General features: G+C 46.0%; 2 protein-coding genes and 1 pseudogene across 5 annotated transcripts in view; 2 read left to right on the forward strand and 1 right to left on the reverse strand.

Moving 5' to 3' along the window:
* Positions 1–1,307: 1,307 nt before the first annotated feature.
* Positions 1,308–7,580, reverse strand: C3H9orf78 (chromosome 3 C9orf78 homolog). The gene is made up of 9 exons (XM_036913614.2): positions 7,421–7,580; positions 7,036–7,095; positions 6,059–6,110; positions 5,849–5,919; positions 5,240–5,317; positions 4,466–4,663; positions 3,510–3,646; positions 3,314–3,412; positions 1,308–1,966 (listed from the first exon to the last, which is right to left on the reverse strand). The coding sequence occupies exons 1-9, from the start codon at positions 7,501–7,503 to the stop codon at positions 1,875–1,877; spliced, it is 870 nt and encodes a 289-aa protein (XP_036769509.1). The 5' UTR covers positions 7,504–7,580; the 3' UTR covers positions 1,308–1,874.
* LOC118926702 (septin-7-like) lies at positions 7,502–19,644 on the forward strand (annotated as a pseudogene).
* USP20 (ubiquitin specific peptidase 20) overlaps positions 7,678–19,794 on the forward strand; it is a 38,240-nt gene continuing 26,123 nt past the window's right edge. For 2 of the 4 annotated variants that reach the window (XM_036913584.2, XM_036913587.2), the window contains exon 1: positions 7,678–7,797. The gene's annotated coding sequence lies outside the window, so the exon portion shown is untranslated. Of the gene's footprint in view, positions 7,921–19,794 lie in introns of all 4 variants that reach the window. The other 2 variants (XM_036913585.2, XM_036913588.2) reach the window with 2 other exon arrangements.

Raw genomic sequence — 19,794 nt, forward strand, 5'->3', positions numbered from 1 at the left:
ACTCAATGCTCAATGCACAATCATTAATCCACCCCAAGCCCAACTCTCGTCAGTCTCCAATCTTCTGAAGCATAACGAACAAGTTCTTACATAGTGAATAAGTTCTTACATGGTGAACAGTACAAGGGCAGTCATCACAGAAACTTTCGGTTTTGATCACACATTATGAAATATAAACAATCAGGTCAAATATGAATATTCGTTTGATTTTCATACTTGATTTATATGTGAATCCCACATTTCTCCCTTATTATTATTATTATTATTATTATTTTTAATAAAATGCTGAAGTGGTAGGTAGATGCAAGATAAAGGTAGAAAACACAGTTTAGTGCTGTAAGAGAGCAAATGTAGATGATCAGGTCTGTGCCTATAGACTAAGTATTAATCCAAGCTAGACAAGGGCAACAAAACATCCACGGATGCAGAAGATTTCTCTCAAAACAGGGGGGGTGAAGTTCTAAGCCTCACCTCTGTTGATCCCCAATTTCTCACCTGATGGCCTCCCTGCGACTGTGCCTGTATGACTGCTTCTTAAACTTTCCTAGGTTTTGAGGACCTTGATACTTTTGGGGAGTACTGGTCAATCTTTCCTAGGATGCCCCATTGTTGGTATTTGACTGATGTTTTTCTCATTACACTGGGATTATGGGTTTTGGGGAGGCATATACTTCTCAGAGGTATATAGCTACTTCTGTAACATCATACCAAGGGTACAATCAACAGGATTTATGACCGTAGATGTTGACCTTCATCACCTGGCTGACGTAGTATCTGTCAGATTTCTCCACTGTAAAGTTACTTCAACTCATTTGTTATAGTTTTGAGCACTGCCATGTGTTGGGCTATGGACTAGACCCTGGGGATTCAAGAAATTAAGGCATACGTGATTCCTGCCTTCACTGACCTTGTATTCTAGTAGAGGGGAAAAAGATCTCCATCTCACAAATGAGAAAACTGAGGCTCAGAAGGAAAGGGATTTGTCGAAGGATACAACAGTAAACTGTGAGCAGGGCTCAGATCTGACTCCAAAGGCAAACTGTCCAAATACAATACTCTCTCTGTATCAGCCCAGAAGTCCACTGCCTGCTCCTTCTTCATCCCAACCTGTGATAAGTGCCTCAGGAAAAATGACAGCACTTGTGGCACCATAACTGACAGATAGCAGGCTGGAGCCTGGCTACCTCTCTTGAACTAAATGAGAAAATCTGCCTCAGTAATTGAGTTTTGCCTCTGAGCTGCCCAGCCCCCAGGCTCTGAACATATTACCCATGTTGGTATAAGGAGACACAATACAAACAATAAGGTTGGATTAATTTCATATTTAATACTTAAGTGCTGAAAGTGATAGAAACTTTTTTCTTTCTTAATGAAAAGAAACAAGTAACTTTGTAAAAGTCACAAAATAGCAGTGTCCCTTTGATGCCATTCTAGATTTTTCTGCTGTCAGCTGGACCCACTGTAAACAGTGAAGCGTACATTTCTGAACCCATTCCAGATATTTGAAAGTAGAATACACGATTACATATATAATAATAAAATCACAATCTAACCAGTATGATCTCATCCCAATCACACCACTGTATCGTCCTGACTCAGGGCGAATAGTAAGAGAAAGTCAAGATATTTACAACGACATTTAATAATGCTCACAAGAATAGAGTTTGCCCCACAAATAGGAAAACTACACATTGTTTTATTTCAAAAGGTTACCTGAAAAGTCCAGCAGGTAAGCAGCAGGACTAATGGAGTCTGTTTGGGAAATGTCTCCTAGTAAATGAGCAAACTTCTGTCCAGGAAGCCTTTTATCGTGGTGGGAAGCAGGGGCGGGTGCTGGTTACATCCCATTCTGCGCTTCTCCCCTTCAGCCACCCTCAGTACCGTCTGTTCATCTTCTTGAATTTCTCATAGTGATAGTCATCAGTGGCCTTCTCATTAGCGGGACGCTTGCGGTTAGGAGGGGACCCTGCGAAGGAAAAGAGGAAAAGCTGTTGGCACGCCGGAAGCCACGGATAAGCTTCAGCCCTGCACAGGCGATGACCATGCCCGTCTCATTCCTCATAGGAGCCCTGCCTTAGTGAATGGGAACATAGCAGGGCCTCACTAAACACTTGTTACTGAGTGAATGAGAAGAATCATATGGTTGAGTCAGGTATCAGCCAAAATGTGCTGACAGCAGCATTAGACCAGGTGAACAGCAGGTGCTTGACTGCATTGCTGGTTTGTCTACGTACCTTTTAGACATGACCTCCTAAATTTACGGTTCCCAGCAATCCTAACAGGGGCATGTTACCATCTCTGTTCAGAGAGGTAGGTGACTGGCTCAAGGTCACTCAGAGAGCACAGATAGGCTGAGAGTTGAACTCAAGCCTGGCAACTCCAAAGTCCTTGCTTACTACATATTAAGTACATGAAAGGCCCTTGGAATCAAGGACTACACAACCATAATTTTACAGAAAATAATTTCCCAAGTGGGAAAAAAGACACAGAGCAACAGATTGGATTTTCAGAAACCTCAACACACTCAGCATTTCCCTAGAACCATCCCACTGCTGCTAAAGAAGCTGTCACCACCTGGCGGGGGTGAGCATGTGTGAGCAGGGCACTAGGCGCTGCTGCTGGCGGGGGACAGATCGGCACCACACTTCCAGAGCAGCGGTCAGCGCCTCTCAAAATGTAGCTTAAGGACATGAGATGGTCAAGAACGGTCATCAAAACACTGTTCAAATGGGGAAAAATGGGAAACAACCTGAGTGTCCAACTGGAGGGAAATGGTTAGACTGCAGTCTACACAACGGAACATCTACTTTACAATGGAACATGATATGGCCACTGAAAAGGACACTAGGTATCTACTGTCATGGAGAGACATGCAGGGAAAACTCCTGAGTAAGAAGCTGAGGTCCTAATAAGTGCATAAGATATGTTTCCTATATATGAATATTAGAAAAACACCTGGAAGGTTATACATAAAAAAGTTAACAGTGGTTGTTTTTGGGTGAAATTATGAGTAACTTTTCATTTATTTTTGCTTATTAAAATTCTCTAACTTTTTTGAGTCTCTAATATATTTGAGTCGAGTGAGTTTTTAGAGCAACACCAAGTAGGACATTTTATTACTAATCTCCATTTTATAGATGAGGAAACTGAGGCTTGGGAAGGGGTGGGCACATAGCCACAGTCCAGAGCATGGACTACAACCCAGAAGCCCTGGCTCCAAAGCTCAAGCTCCCCCCCGGCAGAGCCCCACCCGGCCTCCACGGGGCCAAGCGCCCCCTGCTCCAGGCAGCTCTGAAGTCTCCACTCTACTCACGCTCAGGCTCCGGCTTCTCCGTGTCACCCACTCTCAAGGGCCGGGCTTTGGGCTCTTCTTTGTTTCTCCGTATGGGAGCATTGAGCTCCTCATGATAAACTGGACCAAAAGACCAGAGGCACATCAGACAAACTATGGGAACCTGGAGCCTCAGACCAACGGGGCGGGGCAGGGCTGCTTCCCCAAAGAAGCTTACATCGGTTGTGCTGCACGTAATTCACAGCCATGTTGGTGGGCACAAAGGATGTCTCGCTGTCTTTCTTCTTGTTCTGCTGCTCTGCCAGCAGACGGGCCTTGGCATCCTCCGTGGAGATGATGTTTTTTATTTTAGCACTATGGGGAGGAAGGAGCCATGCCATCTATTAGATCATCTCACCTTTGGTCCTCGGACAGGACTGACTGGGGAGGGTGGCAGCCCACCACCGCATAGGAAGTCATCTTCCTTCAGGCACAACTCTCTAAAGTTTAGCAACTCCCTTGCAGTCACATTCTCTGGAGTTGTCACAGCTGTTGGAGATGCAAAAGTTACTCTCCTCTTCCGATCAGGAGGAAATTGAGCCTGAGAGACATGATGTGAACTGCCTAAGGCTCAAAGCTAGTAAGGCCAGAAAAGAGGCGAGAACCCAGAAGTTTTCAACTTCCCACCATACCCAAAGATGGTTCTGATCACTGTGTTGCCTCCAGGACGATCCCCTTTTAGAACACATGTTTTGGGATGACAGGAGGACTATGGGGTGGGTAAGCCTTCAACATTGCTCCTGCTAGAATAAAATAGAAGACTACAAGGGTCTGATGAGAACAGCTAAAGAGCTGTGAACAAACGCTAAATAAAAATAAACAGTTTGTATACAAATATCAAATCATTATGTTGTAGATCTGAAACTAATATGTTATATGGTAATTACATCTCAATGAGAAAACCCCAAAATACTTTTGCTTGCAGCAGGCAGGGTCCCTTACATCTCTTTGACTACTCTGACCAACCCTGCTGAGAAACTCCTGGAGATAACCATCTCAACCACCAGACAGAATATAGTTTATGTTGGTGGATTTCCGAAGATACAAGTAAGAAACAGTCCTGTTAACAGAAAAGCAGACTCTTCCTTTGGCCTAGGGGAAGGACGGAGGTGAGATCATGGGTCTGAAACCTACTCAATGCCTAGGTCCACCTCGGGGATGCCACTCAGCATCTGGTTGGAGAGCATCTCTTCGGTCTTCTTTGCTGAGGAAACGCGGATGTTTTCTGGAAGTTCGTAAAGACAGTCCTCTGCATTCTTCGGTTTGGCTTTCTGTTCCTCGTGTTCCACAATCCCCTTCCTCTTCTTCAGCTCTGTCTCAATGTACTTCATCCTGAAACAAGGAACCCACAGGCCTCCGGAGTGGTCAGGAAGCTCACAGCAGGTGTCTTTTAAATTAGTAGTTCCCAACACTGGCTCACAGAGCAGTGGTGGTACACAATGAAGTTCCCATTGGTCCACGGAGAAATGAGAAAAATAAAAATAACCTGAGGTGTTTCATCAAGCTAAAAATTTTCAACTTAAAACACCAACACCTATTATGAGGCTGTATCTTACCAATCTACTGGTGTTATCAGACATAAAGTTCTTTGAAGACAGAAAGATAAAGGTAGATGGTAATCATTTGTTTAACAGCCTTGTTGGCAAAATAAAAAGTGGGCCAAGTCCAAAGTTTATCTCTATAATGTTTCAGGGAAATATTACTAGTCAAGGAATCTAAAATCCCAAGAACCACCCTTTGGTAGAACTTTTAGGCATTTTCCAAAGTTCTCAAGCCTGGGAGGTGGGGTGTGAGGGGTCAACTTTGCTATCTTTGGATAATTCTAGAAATGTCATTTAAGACTAAATATCTTGGACTCTATCTGGCTGGAGCCCACCCCCAGTTGCTCACAGCCAGATTGCTACCTACATGTCAGCATCCTCATCCCTTCGGTTGGTTTCTGCAGAAAATGATGTCCCTAGGTGGAGGTCTTCCTCTTCACTGATCCTAAAAGGAGAGAACAGTGAGGCATGGCCTTCAAGCCACAATTCCATGAGGCTGAGTTTAATGTTATACAAATAAAACAAGTATATAACAAAAAAAGTATAATATCCTGATGATAGTTGGGAAAAATACATCTGTACATATGGTATATAATTGAAGAAATATATGCAAGCAAACTGTTGGCCTCTAGCGATTCCTCTGGGGAATGAAAAGATATTTTTTTACTTTTGTATTGTTTGAATGCATTCCTTTTATAATTATGTTTTTATGTTTTTCTTTAAAAAGAAAAACAAAACTTCCACACGGTCTGAAGGACAATAATGCCCCTTTACAAAAGCAGTGTACTCCCACTGCACTAAGCTGACTTTTTAAGGAGTGTCTGCTTTCTTCTGTTTGTAAACTGCATACCCTTTGCAAAGCACAGAGGGCTCTCAGGAGGTCCCACTAAAGCTGTTTGACTCCAGCTCTCTGGGGGCACACAGACCCAGGCAGGTGCTACAGATGAACTTGCATCTCAGCACATTCTTCACTTACTTATCTTTGCCCCTTTCCTTCAGTTTCTTCATGTCCACCATACCGCCTGTCTTCATCTGAAAGGGATCATCCTGCAAAAGAGAACATAGCTGAGAGAAAGCATCTATGTAATTAGCAGTGGACCCCCCTTTTTTTTTTTCAAGAAGACACAATCACCCACTGAAGAGCAGCCACTTCTTCCCACTGCCCAGGGAGAACCCCACAACTCACCACTAGAGTGGTCTCTTCTTGTACCTTCTCTCCCACCAGGAGGGCCACAGCACTGAGCAAAACCAAACAGGAAGAATGAGAGGGAGAGGGAGAGAAATGGCACAATTCAGAGATGAGGAAGAACAAGTAGGAAATTTGTAGGCTGCAACATTAGTGCAAGGGAAAGATTTGAGGGGTGAGCACCAAAGCCAGCTGGAAAAGCCTACAAGAACAAAATAGGGCTCAACAAGCACTCTAGATGCTTGCGGGATGAAAAGGTGGATGAAGTGGTATGCTTTCCTGTAAAGACACTTGGTATTATCTTGGCCTGATATCTCATTTCTAAGATTTTGCCTTCAGGGGAAATGAAGCTAAAGACAAATGTAGGAAAATACCTATTACTGGTTACACGATGGTGAAAATTTACACAGTGACCTATAGGTCCACAAATAAGGAATTAACACATTAGGATACATACATGTGGTGGAATAGCATACAGCCACTAAAAAGGCTTTAAGAAAAACAATCTGCAATGTGAGTGAATACCCACAATGTCACAATGAATTGAAAATAGCACAGAATAAAAACACAATCTTCATAAAAGAGAGACAGGAAACAGATTGTAAAGAATATTACTTGTCAATACTGGTTACCTCTGGATGAGAGAAGTATCAGTGCTGTTTATTTTCTTGATAATACTTTTCTAATTTTCCAAACTCTTAACAATGAATTGGCATTTTGCAATTAACTGGGTGCACTAAAAACACGAGTAAGTGACCTGTTTCTGCACCTCTAGAGCAAACCTCAAGACCAGACGGCTTCGCTCATCTCCTGGTTAAAAGTTTGCAAAGAACACTAGACTCCTTTCAGAGCAGTGAAAGGTGTACAGTGTGTTAAGAGAAAGGCCTATGTTTGAAGAGAAATTTATGATAGCGACCTGGGCGGAGGCGTGTCTGTCATCCCCGCTTCCTCCTCCGAGTCCCTCTGTGGATACCCACCTCACCCCGTTGGGCCTCTTCCTCAAGTTCTGCACCTCTCGGGTCTCTTCCAGTTTTAATCTGAAAAAAAGGCAACGCACAGGCTGAGACCCTCCGCGGAACTCAGACCCAAAAGGTAGCGTCGACGTGCACCCCTGCCCCAGTGCTGAGCAACCGGCCCCGTGGTCCAAAGGGCAGTCAGATCCAGTGCGCATCAGGGGGCTTCTCTCCCAACTGTGCGGCTTTGGGGCGGCAGCCTTATTCCTGGGATCCTCAACTGCCTCGTCCGCTTAAGGCAACGACCCGGCTCACAATTAGCAATGGAGTCAACAAGGCGCCTGGCCAGTGATGAGTCCCAAACCCCTCTGTCCCTTCCTGCCCCGTGGAAGCCCCGCCGCAAACGCACCGAACCTCCTCTGAGTCTTGCTCATCCTCCTCCGACTCCGAGTCGGCCCGGCGTCGGCGGAATGTCTTTCCAGTCACCGGCATGTTGACAGCGGCCTTGCGGTCCTGCCTCCGCGCCGCTGCGCAGTAGTTCCGGCTGCTTCCGGCGCTCAGCACTCAGTCAGAACGCCTGCCCCGCCTGGCCCCGCCCCACGTCCACCTGGCCCCGCCCCGAACCGGCCCTCTCCTCACCACGCCTACACCGTGACGCAGACATCTTCCTATTGGGCGACCGAGGGGGAAGGAGGAGGAGCGCTGCTGGTCGGTCTCACGACCCTGCGCGGCGCAGCCCAGGGCGCGCTTGACTGACAGGCAGTGGCGGCGCCGTTGCGACGGCAGGTGAGTTCCGGGCCGCCGCCGACTGTTTCAGGGGGCCGGACCTCTCCGAGCAGGGGCGATCCCAGCCCCGCTCCTGGCCGGCGGGGGCCTGGCTCTGCTAAGTACGCAGGACACCGCGGCCAGGTGAGCGGAGCCCGGGACTCCCCCGGCCGCCACCGCCCTCTCCCCTCGTCAGGCCGGCGCCCAGCGGGTCCTTTGGGGCTCCAGCGCCCCACTTTGAGCTCCCGGGGGCTTGTTGCTTTTCCGGAGCAGGGGTCTCCATCTCTTATTTCTGCCGGGGATTGACCCAGCGTTGAAAGTAGGCGTGTGGCGTCTCGGGCCGCTGACTTATTACCCCAGAGTCTGGGCCCTGACATGCATTTTTTTCTATAGGGACAAAAGATGACCACTTTTTAGTGGTAAATTAAAGTCTCAGCGCCGACTGCCCCGTTAATAATGGCCACCGCCCACTTCATCCCTGCATCTGATGTTTGGAACCCACTCGGGAGGGTTTACGGGCAGAGGGCCCCTCCTCGGATGCTTGCCGGCCGCCTCCCTGGACCTTCGGGGGCCTTGTTTTCGTCCTTTGTCCTGAGGACTGACGTTCGGCTCTGCTCGCCTTCCACCCCCATGATGCTGTGGGGATTAAGTTTATTTGAAAAATGGGCATCAGCAACCAGTTAGGAAATAACTAAATGCGTAAATAATGGCTCACGGGACTTTTTAGGAACCACTCAAAAATTTTTCCTTTTCTCAAGATAGGACGGTACTTTCCTTTGAAAGAACTACCTTTTATATTAAGTCCTTACTATGTCTCAGGCACTTTGCTAGGCATTATCTCCTGGAACTCCCAACACTCCTATAGTAGATTCAGTTATTACCTTTCATTTTGCAAATGAGGATAGGAGGCTCAGAGAGGGAGTATGTGCCTCGGGTTACCCAGTTGGGAGGTGGATCAGGGATGCGTGGCAGACTCGATGCTACACTGTCTGCACAGTACCTGGCAGACAGAGTTCAATAAATGTTTGCTGCAGCTGCTGGGGCGAGGGGCCTGTGGGGTCTTTTTGGTTCCCTCCTCTGGAAGATCATTCTGAAGCAGGGCAGCATGTCTGAGATGCCTTCTTTTCTCTGGAACAGCATGAGATTCTTCTGTTCCGTGGACTGGGATAGACTCAGGACTTCTTGGAGCAGCCTTTAGGCTTTGGTCAAAAGCCATGTATTAAAATCTCAAAGTTTTGCTGTCTGCAGTCTGGTTCAGCCAAACCCAGATGCACTTGGGAATCACTGGACAGCATGTCCCTGCTGGCTGGTGGGTCCCTGAGCAGCTCCTTGGGAATTGCTGCAGGAACCCAGGGAGTTGGCATCTGCGGTGCTCACCCTCAGAGGTGGCTCTGGTTCTGCCCACCCAGCAGCCCTTCCACCAGGGGGTACTGGACAGCACTAAGAAGGGGGCCAGAAGGCCAAGGGCATTTCTGGATCCTCTTCCTCATCTGATGTCCCAGAGAGGAGCATATAATACTGATAAGCTGTCCGTCCCTGCTAGGCAAGGCCAGAGCTACCAGTGATACTCAGCCTGGGCTGTGGCAGCTCCAGTGGAGATTTGTTTGGCAAAAATCTGAAAAAGTCACAGCTGTGAATCTGGCAGTGCATGGCTGGTTGAGGGGCCTCAGACCTTCTAAGTCGTGTTGAGCCTTCTGGGGAGTGGGCTGAAACTGCTTCTCAGAGGAAGCCGCCAAGGAGTTCAGGTTTGCTTCAGAGACGTGTCAAGTTTTAGTTTTGTTTGATACTCTCGTTGTTGAAGGAAGTGTAAAAGTTTGGTTTGAGTCTGGGTTGGTTTGCTAGCTCCTTTCTGGAGCCAGTCTTGTTTCCCAGTTCAGTGAGCATTCATGTCTAGGTGGATTTGGGGTCCACTAAAGTGGTCACAGCTCACAGCCTGGCTATAGTAAGTGTTCAATAAATGTTTGTTGGACTACTTTACTTATTCAACAGATGGTTACTGAGCTTTTACTATGTGGAGCAGGTCCTGTTCTAGGTGCTTGAAATGCATCATAGAGCAAAGAGAAGAAAGATCCCCAATCTAGTGGATTTTACATTCTAATAACATACATATGGTAAAGTATGTTAGATGTGATGAGTGCTATGGAAATAGAAAAATGGAGCAAGGCAAGGGAATCAGGATGGGGAGGGAGGACTGAGGAGAAAATTTAAACTGGGGTGTTCTGGTGGGTAACATGACAGACAATGCAGCGGACTGAGTTATGTAGACCTCGGGTTCAAGTCCCAGTTCTGCCAGCTTGCCCTGTGACTGGGCAGGAGCTTTCCCTTCTCTGAGCCTCTTTTCCTACCGGAGTCCCTGCTCTGCCGTTTACTGGCTGTGTGGCCTTTGGTGTCAGCCTCCCTGACCCTCTCCTGCTTTGCAGCTTTCAGGGGGCTTAGTCTGAGTTTCTGCTTATACTTACACACTCATTCCAGAGTTTGTAGCTTCTTGGTGACCTGGGCCAGGAAGCCTGGTGTAGCCCCAAAGCCATGCCCTCTCCAGTTACCAGGCTCCTAGAGAGCCCAGTGTGTACCAGGCTTCGGACTGTGCAGAGATGTTATCCTGGACTTCAGGAGTTTTAAGTTGAGCAGAAAAATGCTCTGTGAAGAACGACTCGGAAGAAGCTCTTGTGCAGGAGGCCAGAGGAAGCTGCCCTTGGGGTGTGGGGGTTTGGGTTTGAGGAGGTGCAGAGCATCCCTGCTCCAGGCTGCTGTGGCTGTTTGGGAGGTTGTGGAGCCAATAGTTCAGAGCATTGACTTTGGAACAGGCAGTCCTGGGTTTGAACCCTGGCTCAGCTGCTCAGTAGCTGTGTAACCTCCAGCCAGCTGCTCCACTTCTCTGAGCCTCTGGCCCTCCTTTAGTGATGGAGGTGGGGGTGGATGTATCTCCCAATGTTGTCCCATCTCCAGGGTGGTTTTGAGGATTCAGTGAGGTCTGGTAGTATCAGTTCCAGTACATGGGGCCATTCTGGGTAGGGGTCAAGTAGGTAAAGTGAATGGAGGGAACTGGAGGTATGTGGGAAGCAGGACTGGTCAAGGCAGGAGGGTTCTGCTGTGAGGGGCAGAAGGGTGGTGGACTCCGGGAGTTTAGACTGTCATAAAGGAAGGGGTGCATTTCGAGTTCAGGGGACATGGAGTTGCGTAGAGGTAGATCGGAGAGAAGAGGCAGGGGGGAAGGGGCTTGGGTTCTGAGGGAAGAGAGGAGCGTGGGGTGTGCGGGATGGCCAATGTGCCGAGGATCGGGGCAGGTGGCTGGCCTTGTGTTGGGGGTGGAGGCTCGGCTCTGCCACTGGTTGGGAGTTGGCGAGGCACCTGCCCCATAACCAGTGTCCGAAATGCCAGCTTGAGGGGTGGCACATCTACCACAGCAACCCCAGAGCACCTCCCCTCCTGACCCCCAGAGTCCCCTCCTCCCTTGGGGACAAGAAAGAGGGAGGGAAGGAGGCAGGCTGCCAGGTCTGGCGGAGAGCCCACTCACTCTAGGCCCCGGCTGAGGCTTCCAAGAGCTTCATCCTGAGTAACAGCAGCACTTTTCCCTCCCTGGGGCCTGAGAAACTGGGCCTGAGGATGTAGCCATAACCTCCAGGAAAATGATGAATAATGGGCCTCTGAAGCCTGGTCTCAGCAGCTGGTGCCAGCCAGGCCCAGAGGTGCTGCCTGCCCTCACCCCTGGGAGCATCTTCCCCCTCACGCCGTGCAGGCCCCGGGGAGGCTCTGAGTGCAGAGTGACAGTGGCACATGACTCACATTCCTACCCATGGATCAGCTTCCAAGAGAGGAGGGGGCTCTGGGGGTCAGGAGGGGAGGTGCTCTGGGGTTGCTGAGGTAGATGTGCCACCCCTCAAGCTGGCATTTCGGGCACTGGCTGTGGGGCAGGCACCTCGCCAACTCCCAGCAGCACAGTCAACCAGCCGCTCCCCGGAACCAGTCTCCTCAGCAGCTCAGGCTCCTTCCCCTTTTAGTCTTTATTAAACACCAGCTGTGTGTGCCCCTATTTATTTGGATGAAGGGAAGGGTGGGAGGGGCTGGAGCAGATACAACCTGGCTCCTCCCAGTTGTGTCACTTCCTGGCTGTGTGGTCTTGGGCAAGCGGCTTCCCATCTCAGAACCTCCCTAAGAGGAACATCAGCCCTTTCCTGGGAGTGTAGGTGAAGCCCTGGGCACTGGGCTGGGCTCAGACTGGTGCTGTCCTGGGCAGTGGAGCTCTGAGTGCAGAGTGACAGTGGCACATGACTCACCTTCCTACCTGTAGATCAGCTTCCTGATCTATAAAACGTGGCCAATAACACAAATTAAAGTACTAAACGTGTTTGAGCATTCTCGCTGCGCAAATAAACAACCTCTGAGCCACCCTGCAAGTCCATGTGACTAGAAGTCATGATGCTAAATCCTTCCTATGCGTTGTCTCACCTCATCCCCTCATTAACCTCAGTTGCTCTCTTTGTCCCCATTTCATGGACGCAGACTCTGAGGATAGAGTGATTTATATAAAGACACACAGCTTGCAGGTGACGAGAGCAAGAGACTGACCTCAGGGCTAGGTGTCTCTAGTACTGCTTTCTGTTACTGCAGTCAACTCCAGGGATAATGTACACGCGGCAGCTGACGTGATGAGAGCGCAGTGAAGGGTGGCTACCATTAGGAATTGTGACGTCCCTAAGCAGCTGCGTGCAGGTGCTCTGCCCCTGAAACGTGGGACTCCATGCCTCATGAGGGCAGGGCCCAGGCCAAGTCACTGCTCCGAGGAGGTGCTTGGTCACTGCTGGCTGGGTCCCAAGATAAAGCAAAGTGAAACTGTCAGGCCGCTGCAATAAGTAAAGTACAACCCTTGCAGACTCATGCCTTGCTGATGACTCGGTCCTGCGTAGGGAATATTAAGCACCCCAAGTTTTTGATACTACCACTCAACTTTTCCCTTCATATAAATGGACTTTTAAGCATGCATTAACTTCAAAAAATGTTAGTGACCCTTAAACTTTTTATGGGGGCATGCTCACACACTGTTGGTTGGCAGATAAAATTGTTATAATCTTTGTGGAGGGAAGTTTGTTAATATGTGTCTAGAGCCTTCAAAATATACATTTTAACCCAGTGAAAACCTAATATTTTAACCCATTTTTTTCTTTTGTTCAAATGTGTAGTCAAAGGTTTATATTCCAAAATATTTCTCAGTGCCTTTTCTAATGTCAAAACACACACAAATACCTAAGTGTCCCGACAGTAGGAAAGTGTTAAGTGAGGTATTGTATCGCTTAAATTGTACACGGTATGCTATTACTCAGCCATTAGAAATGAAGTTACTGAAAGAGATTTCATGACATGGGAAATGGATATGGTGCAACCCAAAAAATCTGTATGCAAACTGTATCTGTTATATTCTAGTTTAGTTTTAAAGATTATATATTCATACATCTGAGCAAGACTTACCAAAGCTTATTTGTTTCTAAGAGGGTTCCAGGTGATTGTTATTTTGCCTTTGTCTAAGTTTTCCAGCTTCTACTGTAGTGTATATTGATTTTCGTAAATCCAAACAAAAAGGCAAAAAGGCCTTCTTCTCTTTTCAGGAGAGGAAGAAGAAGATGAAAAGTTTTGATACGACAGGGAGGTTTAATGGGGGCAAAAACAAAGGCGTTCAGAGCAGATCTTCAACTGACTGAATCAGGTGTTGCTAAGTTGTGCTTTCGAGCCACCCAGGGAGCAGTGTAGGTATTTCCTCTCTCAGGGCCTCAGGGGCCACATGCCGCCTCTCCTCTGGAATGGACCTCGCATATCTTGTTCACACTCAGAGGGCCTGGCGAGCCAGGGGATAGAGGTGATATCCCCCCAGAGTTCGCTCGGGGGTCGGAGGAAAAAAAGGACAGTGCCAGGGGGGGGAAAGCTTAGATACCAAGGAAGCTAGACACTTCTTATTTTTTGAAACTTAAAAAATAATTAGAAGTAACCTATTATAGGTCACATATTATAAAAGCAACACAGATTCATTGTAGAAATGCAGACAGACAAAAACGAAGGAAATAAAAATCACTTGATTCCATCTTTCCTGTAGGCACCAAGCAAGATTATTTTACCAAAATGGAATTTTACTGTAATTTACAAAATGGAAACTGTGTTTCATAGCTTTTTGCACCTTTGATCCATTCAACAAATATTTACTAGGAAGTTACAGGGTTCTAGGTGCTGTTTTAGGTATTTGGGGTACAGCAGCGAACAGCACCAAACCCTGCCCTTGGGGGACTTGACATTTTTGGGGGAAAACAGGCAGAGACAAAAAAATGGATAAACAAGCAAAGCGATCACAGAGCTGGCCAAGTATGGGCTCGGATGGACAGAGGGCCTTCCTTGGGAGAGAGGGGCGGGGGCAGGGTGGGACTGCGTTCAGCAGGGTGGCCAGCAGACGCCTTCCCTGGTTGGTACTGTGATGCTGAGGCATGGAGGGTGGGAGGACAGGGAGAGTGAGCGCTACACACAGGGCCCCTGTGGGGACCAGTGTCCTTCCTGGTCACTGAGTATGTCACTTCAGCATCATTCCCTGTGCCCCCCCACCCCCAGCTTTCTCAAATCTTTTTAATGGTGTGATACTGTATCCTCTGCAACTTTGTACATTTTAATTTTTTTAATTTAATTTTTAACATTTTGGTTTTTAAAATTAATTTTTAAAATGTTAAAATTTACCATCCTAATCATTTTTAAGTGTACAGGTCAGTGGCATTAAGTGCATTCACAGTGTTGTGCAACCGTCCCCACCTCCATCTCTTGAACTTTTCCATCCTCCCAGACTGAAACTCTGTCCCCACTAAACACTAACTCCCATCCCTCTTGCACCCACCATTCTGCTTTCTGTCTCTGTGGACTTGATTACTTTAGCTCCTTCATGTAAATGGAATTATATGGTGTCTGGCTTATTTCACTTAGCATAATGTCCTCAAGGTGCATCTGTGTTGTAGCCTGTCAGAATTTCCTTCCTTTTCTAAGCCGAATAATATTCTGTCTTATGGCTAGACCACATTTTGTCTATCTGTTCATTTCTTGATGGAATCTTGGGGTTGCTTCCACCTTTGGCTATTGTGAATAATGGAGCCGTGAACATGGCACGTAGCCATGTGAACATGTGCATGTATCTGTTCAGGTCCCTGCTTTCAGTTCTTTGGATACTCAGGTGGAACTGCTGGATCATAGAGTACTTCTGTGTTTAAGTCTTGAGGAGCCTCCATTCTGTCTTCCATAGCAGCTGTACCATTTTACATTCTACTGACCAGTAGGGCACAAGATTCTGGATTCTCCACATCCTTACCAACACTTGCTATTTTCTGTTTGTTTTTTTTTATAGTAGCCATTCTAATGGGCGCAACTTGTTTTTATTACTCAACATTCTCTGAGATTTATGCATGTGGATAACATAGGTCTCAGTCATTTAATATTTAAAGTGTGGGTTTTTTTTCTTTGAGGGTTTTAAATCAGTTTTATTGAGGTATAATTTATATCCAATAAAGTACACCCTTTTGCAGAGTTTTACTGAATGGTACCTCTTTGACTCCCCCACCCTAGCCCGACCGCCATGACCTTTCTGTCACTATAGACTATTTGTGATTTAAAGTGCCTTTTGTCAACCTGTTTGGGAAATAATGTACTACAATAAAGTGCATGTGTTTTAAAGGTAAAACTCCTGAAACTTGACAGGTGTAGAGATCTGGTTAAATCCAACCTCCATCAATATCTGGAACATTCCAACCCCACAGAAAGTTCCCTCTTGCCTCTTTGCCGTATAGCTTCACCCTCTGTCCCAGGCAACCACTGATCCAATTTCTGTCACTGTAGATTAGTTTTGTCTCTTTGAAATTTCATATAAACAGAACCATATAGTATGTTCTCTTTTGTGTATGACTTCTTTTGCTCAGTTTATCGTTTCTGGAATTTACCCATGTTGGTATGTATATCAATAGTTCTTTTAATGCCATGTAGTATTCCATTATGTGACTAAACCAATAGTTCGCCTCAGTCTTCTGTTGTTGGGCATTTGGGCACCTTTCCAACTTTTGACTGTTATGTATAAAGCTACTATGAATGTTAGTGTACAAGTGTTCATGTAGATGGCAGATGTCTAATAGTGGAGTTGCAGGGTCATATGGTAAGTGTTATGCTTCACTTTGTAGGAAACTGCCAAAGTGTTTTCCAAAGATTTTTACACCGTTTTATATTCTTACCAGAATATAAGAGAATTCCTTCACATCCTCAGCAACACCCGGTATTGTAGGTTTTATTAGCTTTAGATAGTCTAGGAGGTGTGAGAGATTCTCTCATGGTTTCAACTTGCATGAGTCCGATGGTAGATGATGGTGAGCATGTTTTCTTGAGCTCGTGTTGGCCGTTCTTACTTGGTGAAGTATCTTCAACCGTTTGCCCACTTAACAAAATCGGACTATTTATCCTTTTTTGAGTGGTAAGAGTTCTTTATGTACTTTGGCTATTTGTCAGATACATTTATTGTGAATATTTTCTCCCAGGCTGTAGCTTCCCTTTTCATTTTCCTACAGTGTCTTTTGAAAAGAAAAAAGTTTGGATTTTGAAAAGGTCCAGTTATTCAGTGTTTCCTTTTATAATCAATACCTTTTGGGTTCTAAGACCTTTGCTGACTTTGAAGTTGCAAAGATTTTCTTTTAGGAGTTTTGGAATTCTAATTTGTTTGCTTAAAGTCTGTGATGTGGAGAACTGGTGGGCTGAGCTGCAGCCAGGCTGGTCATGGAGGGTCAGGGCTGTTGGTCAGTGCAGGGTCTGCTGCTGCTGTGCAAGGAGTGCCAACAGGAGCACCGTGGAGCACAACAGACGGATCTTGAAAGCTGTTTAGGGTTTGCAAATCTTCCAAACCAAGTATATGGAAAATCAGTGTTGAGAGGGTTTGAATTCACACTTAAGGTTGTAGGTGAACCTGCATTGAGAGTTGACATTAATCAACTCATTGTTCCTCACAGATTATATTCTCCAGAGTATCCAGGCTGTCCCATAGAATAAAAAAGCCTGCACCAGTGGGAGAATCCACAGCTTTAATAAAAGTAGGTTGTGTTCATCTGTTGCTCACAATACCCCAGGATTTGGAGATGTGGTCAATAATAGTAATTGCTGGCAGCCTGTTATCGCCTACATTGATAGTAAATTTGAGGACTACTTAAGTGCAGAATCTTGATCAACAGGTGTCAGGTGCCTGATAACAAGGTGCAGTGTTGTGTATACTTCATCGCTCCTTCAGGACATGGACTTACCTTGGATATTGAGTTTATGTAGGGTTCGCATGAACAAGGGGATATCATCCCACTTATTGCTGAAGCAGACAAGCTCACTCAGAGGAGTGCCAACAGTTTGAAAAACAGATGACAAAAGAAATCCAAGAATCTAAAATTAAAATGCACAAATTTCGAGAAACAGATGATGAAGAAGAAAAACTTGTTAAAAACATAAAGGGCCGTTTTCCTCTTGTGGTGGAGGGTAGGAATACTGTCATCAGAGTTAATAGCAAAAGAGGCAGAGGGGAGTGGTACCCTTGGGGTACTCCTGAAGTTGAGAACAGTGAGCGTTGGGATTTTATAACTCTAAGAAATATCCTGATAAGAGCACACATGCAGGACTTGAAAGATGTCCCTAATAATGTACACCCTGAGCACTGCAGAAGCAGAAAACTCGCAGCTGTAACTTACAATAGAGTTGATAACAATGGAGACTGCTTACTAAGAGCCCTCTGGCCTAAATGGTATAAGAAAGAAGAGAGCATGTAGTTAAGATGGAACAGATATTTGAGATGAAGGTCAAAGAAAAGGTTAAAAAACTGAAGGACTCAGCAGCAGAGCTCCAGCTGCACCATAAATAAATCAAAGAAAATTTGGAAGCACAGCACAAAGAATTAGAGGGAAATGTCATCAGTTTGAAGATGATAAATCAAACTGGGAAGCTCAACAATGTATTGTAGAACAACTGGGCTCCTTGAGAACCTTGGGAAAGAACAAGAAGAAAGGGAAGATCTTTTAACACTCTACTGACCACCAATTACATAGAGTCTGATCCATTTCTAATTAATTTTTGTGTATGATAAGGTAGGGATTAAAGTTCACTTTTTCCCATATGGATATCATTGTTCCAGGACCATTTGTTGAAAAAGCCATCTCCATTGAATTAGATCAGTACCTTTCAATTGACCATGTATGTGTGGGTCTAACTCTAGACTTTATTCTGTTTCCTTGACTTGCTTGTCTATGTTCGAGCCAATGCCACACTGACTTGATTACTGCAACTTTAGAGAAAGTCTTAAGTCAGGTGGTGTAAGTCTTCCAACTATTCTTTTTCAAAGTTATTTTGGCTATTCTAGATCTTTTGCTTCTTCATATAAATTTTAGAATCAGCATGACAGTTTCTACAGAAAAAAGCCTGCTAGAAGTTTGATTGAGATTACATTGAGTTTATATATACATTTGGGGAGAATGGATGACTTAACAGTGTTGAGTGTGCTAATCCATGGACATGGTATATCTCCACTTATTTAGATCTAATTTAATTTCATGGATAGGAAGATTGAATATTCATCATCATTTTTAATGGCTGTGTAATACAGCAATGTGCAGTGTGTCGTTATTTGTCCAGTTGCCTGTTGTTATTCATCTAGATTATGTCCAGTTTCCCCCCATTATAAATGGTGTTACAGGATACTTTGTCTTTCTGTCTTTGCATACACTCTTCCTTACTTACTTAGAAAACATTTGGAACCATGTTAACCCTCTTGACTGTTCTTCTGCTGTTTGCTTTATTTTGGCTTGTGTTGATTTGTGTGCAGTGGACTGTGGAATGCCAGTGATCTAGGCTTGCTTTTGGTGAGTCCCAACAGCCCAGTGATTTAGAACAGGGACAGCAAACTGTGGAAGCAGGCCAGGTTCTTTTGTGGGGCTTTCCAGCTAAGGATTTTTCTTAAAATAATTTTAATGGATTATAAGAAATAACAAAACAAAGAATAATATGTGATAAAGATCAGTGTGGCCCACAAAGCCTAAAATATTTACTGCCTGGTCCTTCAAAGAAAGTTTGCCAACTCCTGACTTAGAACAAGACTTATGCATCAGGCAGATCTGATCAAGTCCCCACCCATTACTTACTAACTGAGGATTGACCTTGGCTAAGATCCTTAGATAAAAGCTCTGGTTCTGTTTGCTTATCTGTAAAGCAGGGGCAGTAAGGGTACACAGAGGGTTGTTAGCTACAGGGCTTTTTAAGTTGCAAGAACTTAAATCTGACTGCACACATGAATAAAGAGTGGGTCTATCACTGTCATCCTTGGCCCAGGCACCATTACCTGGCTCCACCATCTAGCGGGAGAGATGGGGCACATAACAAGCTAACCCCACACACATATTGCAGCTTCAAATGGTATGGAACTAGTGCCAGCCCAGTGCAACTGACCTCAGTGGAAACGGTGAAAAAAACTAAAAACCAGGGTTCACGTGAGGAGGCTTGGAATTTAGAACCTTGAACCCCATCATTGTCTTGTGACCATTTTGAGTGTTCGCTTCTAACTGCCTCTCCCTCTTTGAACTGCCCACATCTGGGAGGCTGTGGCTCACCAAGGAAGGGGGCAGTGGCAACACGTAGATGAACCCAGTTGTGCCTGTAGCCTGGGGTTACTCAAGACTTGGGGTTCGGAGTTTCAAGTAAAGGATGATATGAGGGTCCCCGTGGCATGTGTGGAAGGGGCAGAGATTCTGTCTGGAGGGTGAATGGGCCATGGCAGCCATAGGGAATGCCAGGTGGAGCAGTCCTGTGACCTCTTCTGCAAATCCTTGACAGCACAGCTTCCTCTAGGGATTACACAGGTAGTCCCCAGGAGTGGAGGGTCCCACACCCCCAAAAAGTTGGCTCTATTTGCCAGTTCTAAAGCCACCTTTAGCTGTCCCCAGAGTGGTATGCTTTTGTGGTGCCTGTGGATGGACAGGGGAGTATGTCTGTCCAGCC

This window comes from Manis pentadactyla, chromosome 3 (assembly GCF_030020395.1).
Source record: "Manis pentadactyla isolate mManPen7 chromosome 3, mManPen7.hap1, whole genome shotgun sequence".
Classification (NCBI taxonomy): Eukaryota; Metazoa; Chordata; class Mammalia; order Pholidota; family Manidae; genus Manis; species Manis pentadactyla.

Coding starts and splice junctions, on each gene's coding strand:
- C3H9orf78 (XM_036913614.2), bottom strand. CDS start 7,503: ATGCCGGTGACTGGAAAGACATTCCGCCGACGCCGGGCCGACTCGGAG. Junction 5,318..5,848: donor AAGGAAAGGGGCAAAGATAA/GTAAGTGAAGAA, acceptor CTCTCCTTTTAG/GATCAGTGAAGAGGAAGACC. Junction 1,967..3,313: donor GGAGAAGCCGGAGCCTGAGC/GTGAGTAGAGTG, acceptor TTTCCTTCGCAG/GGTCCCCTCCTAACCGCAAG.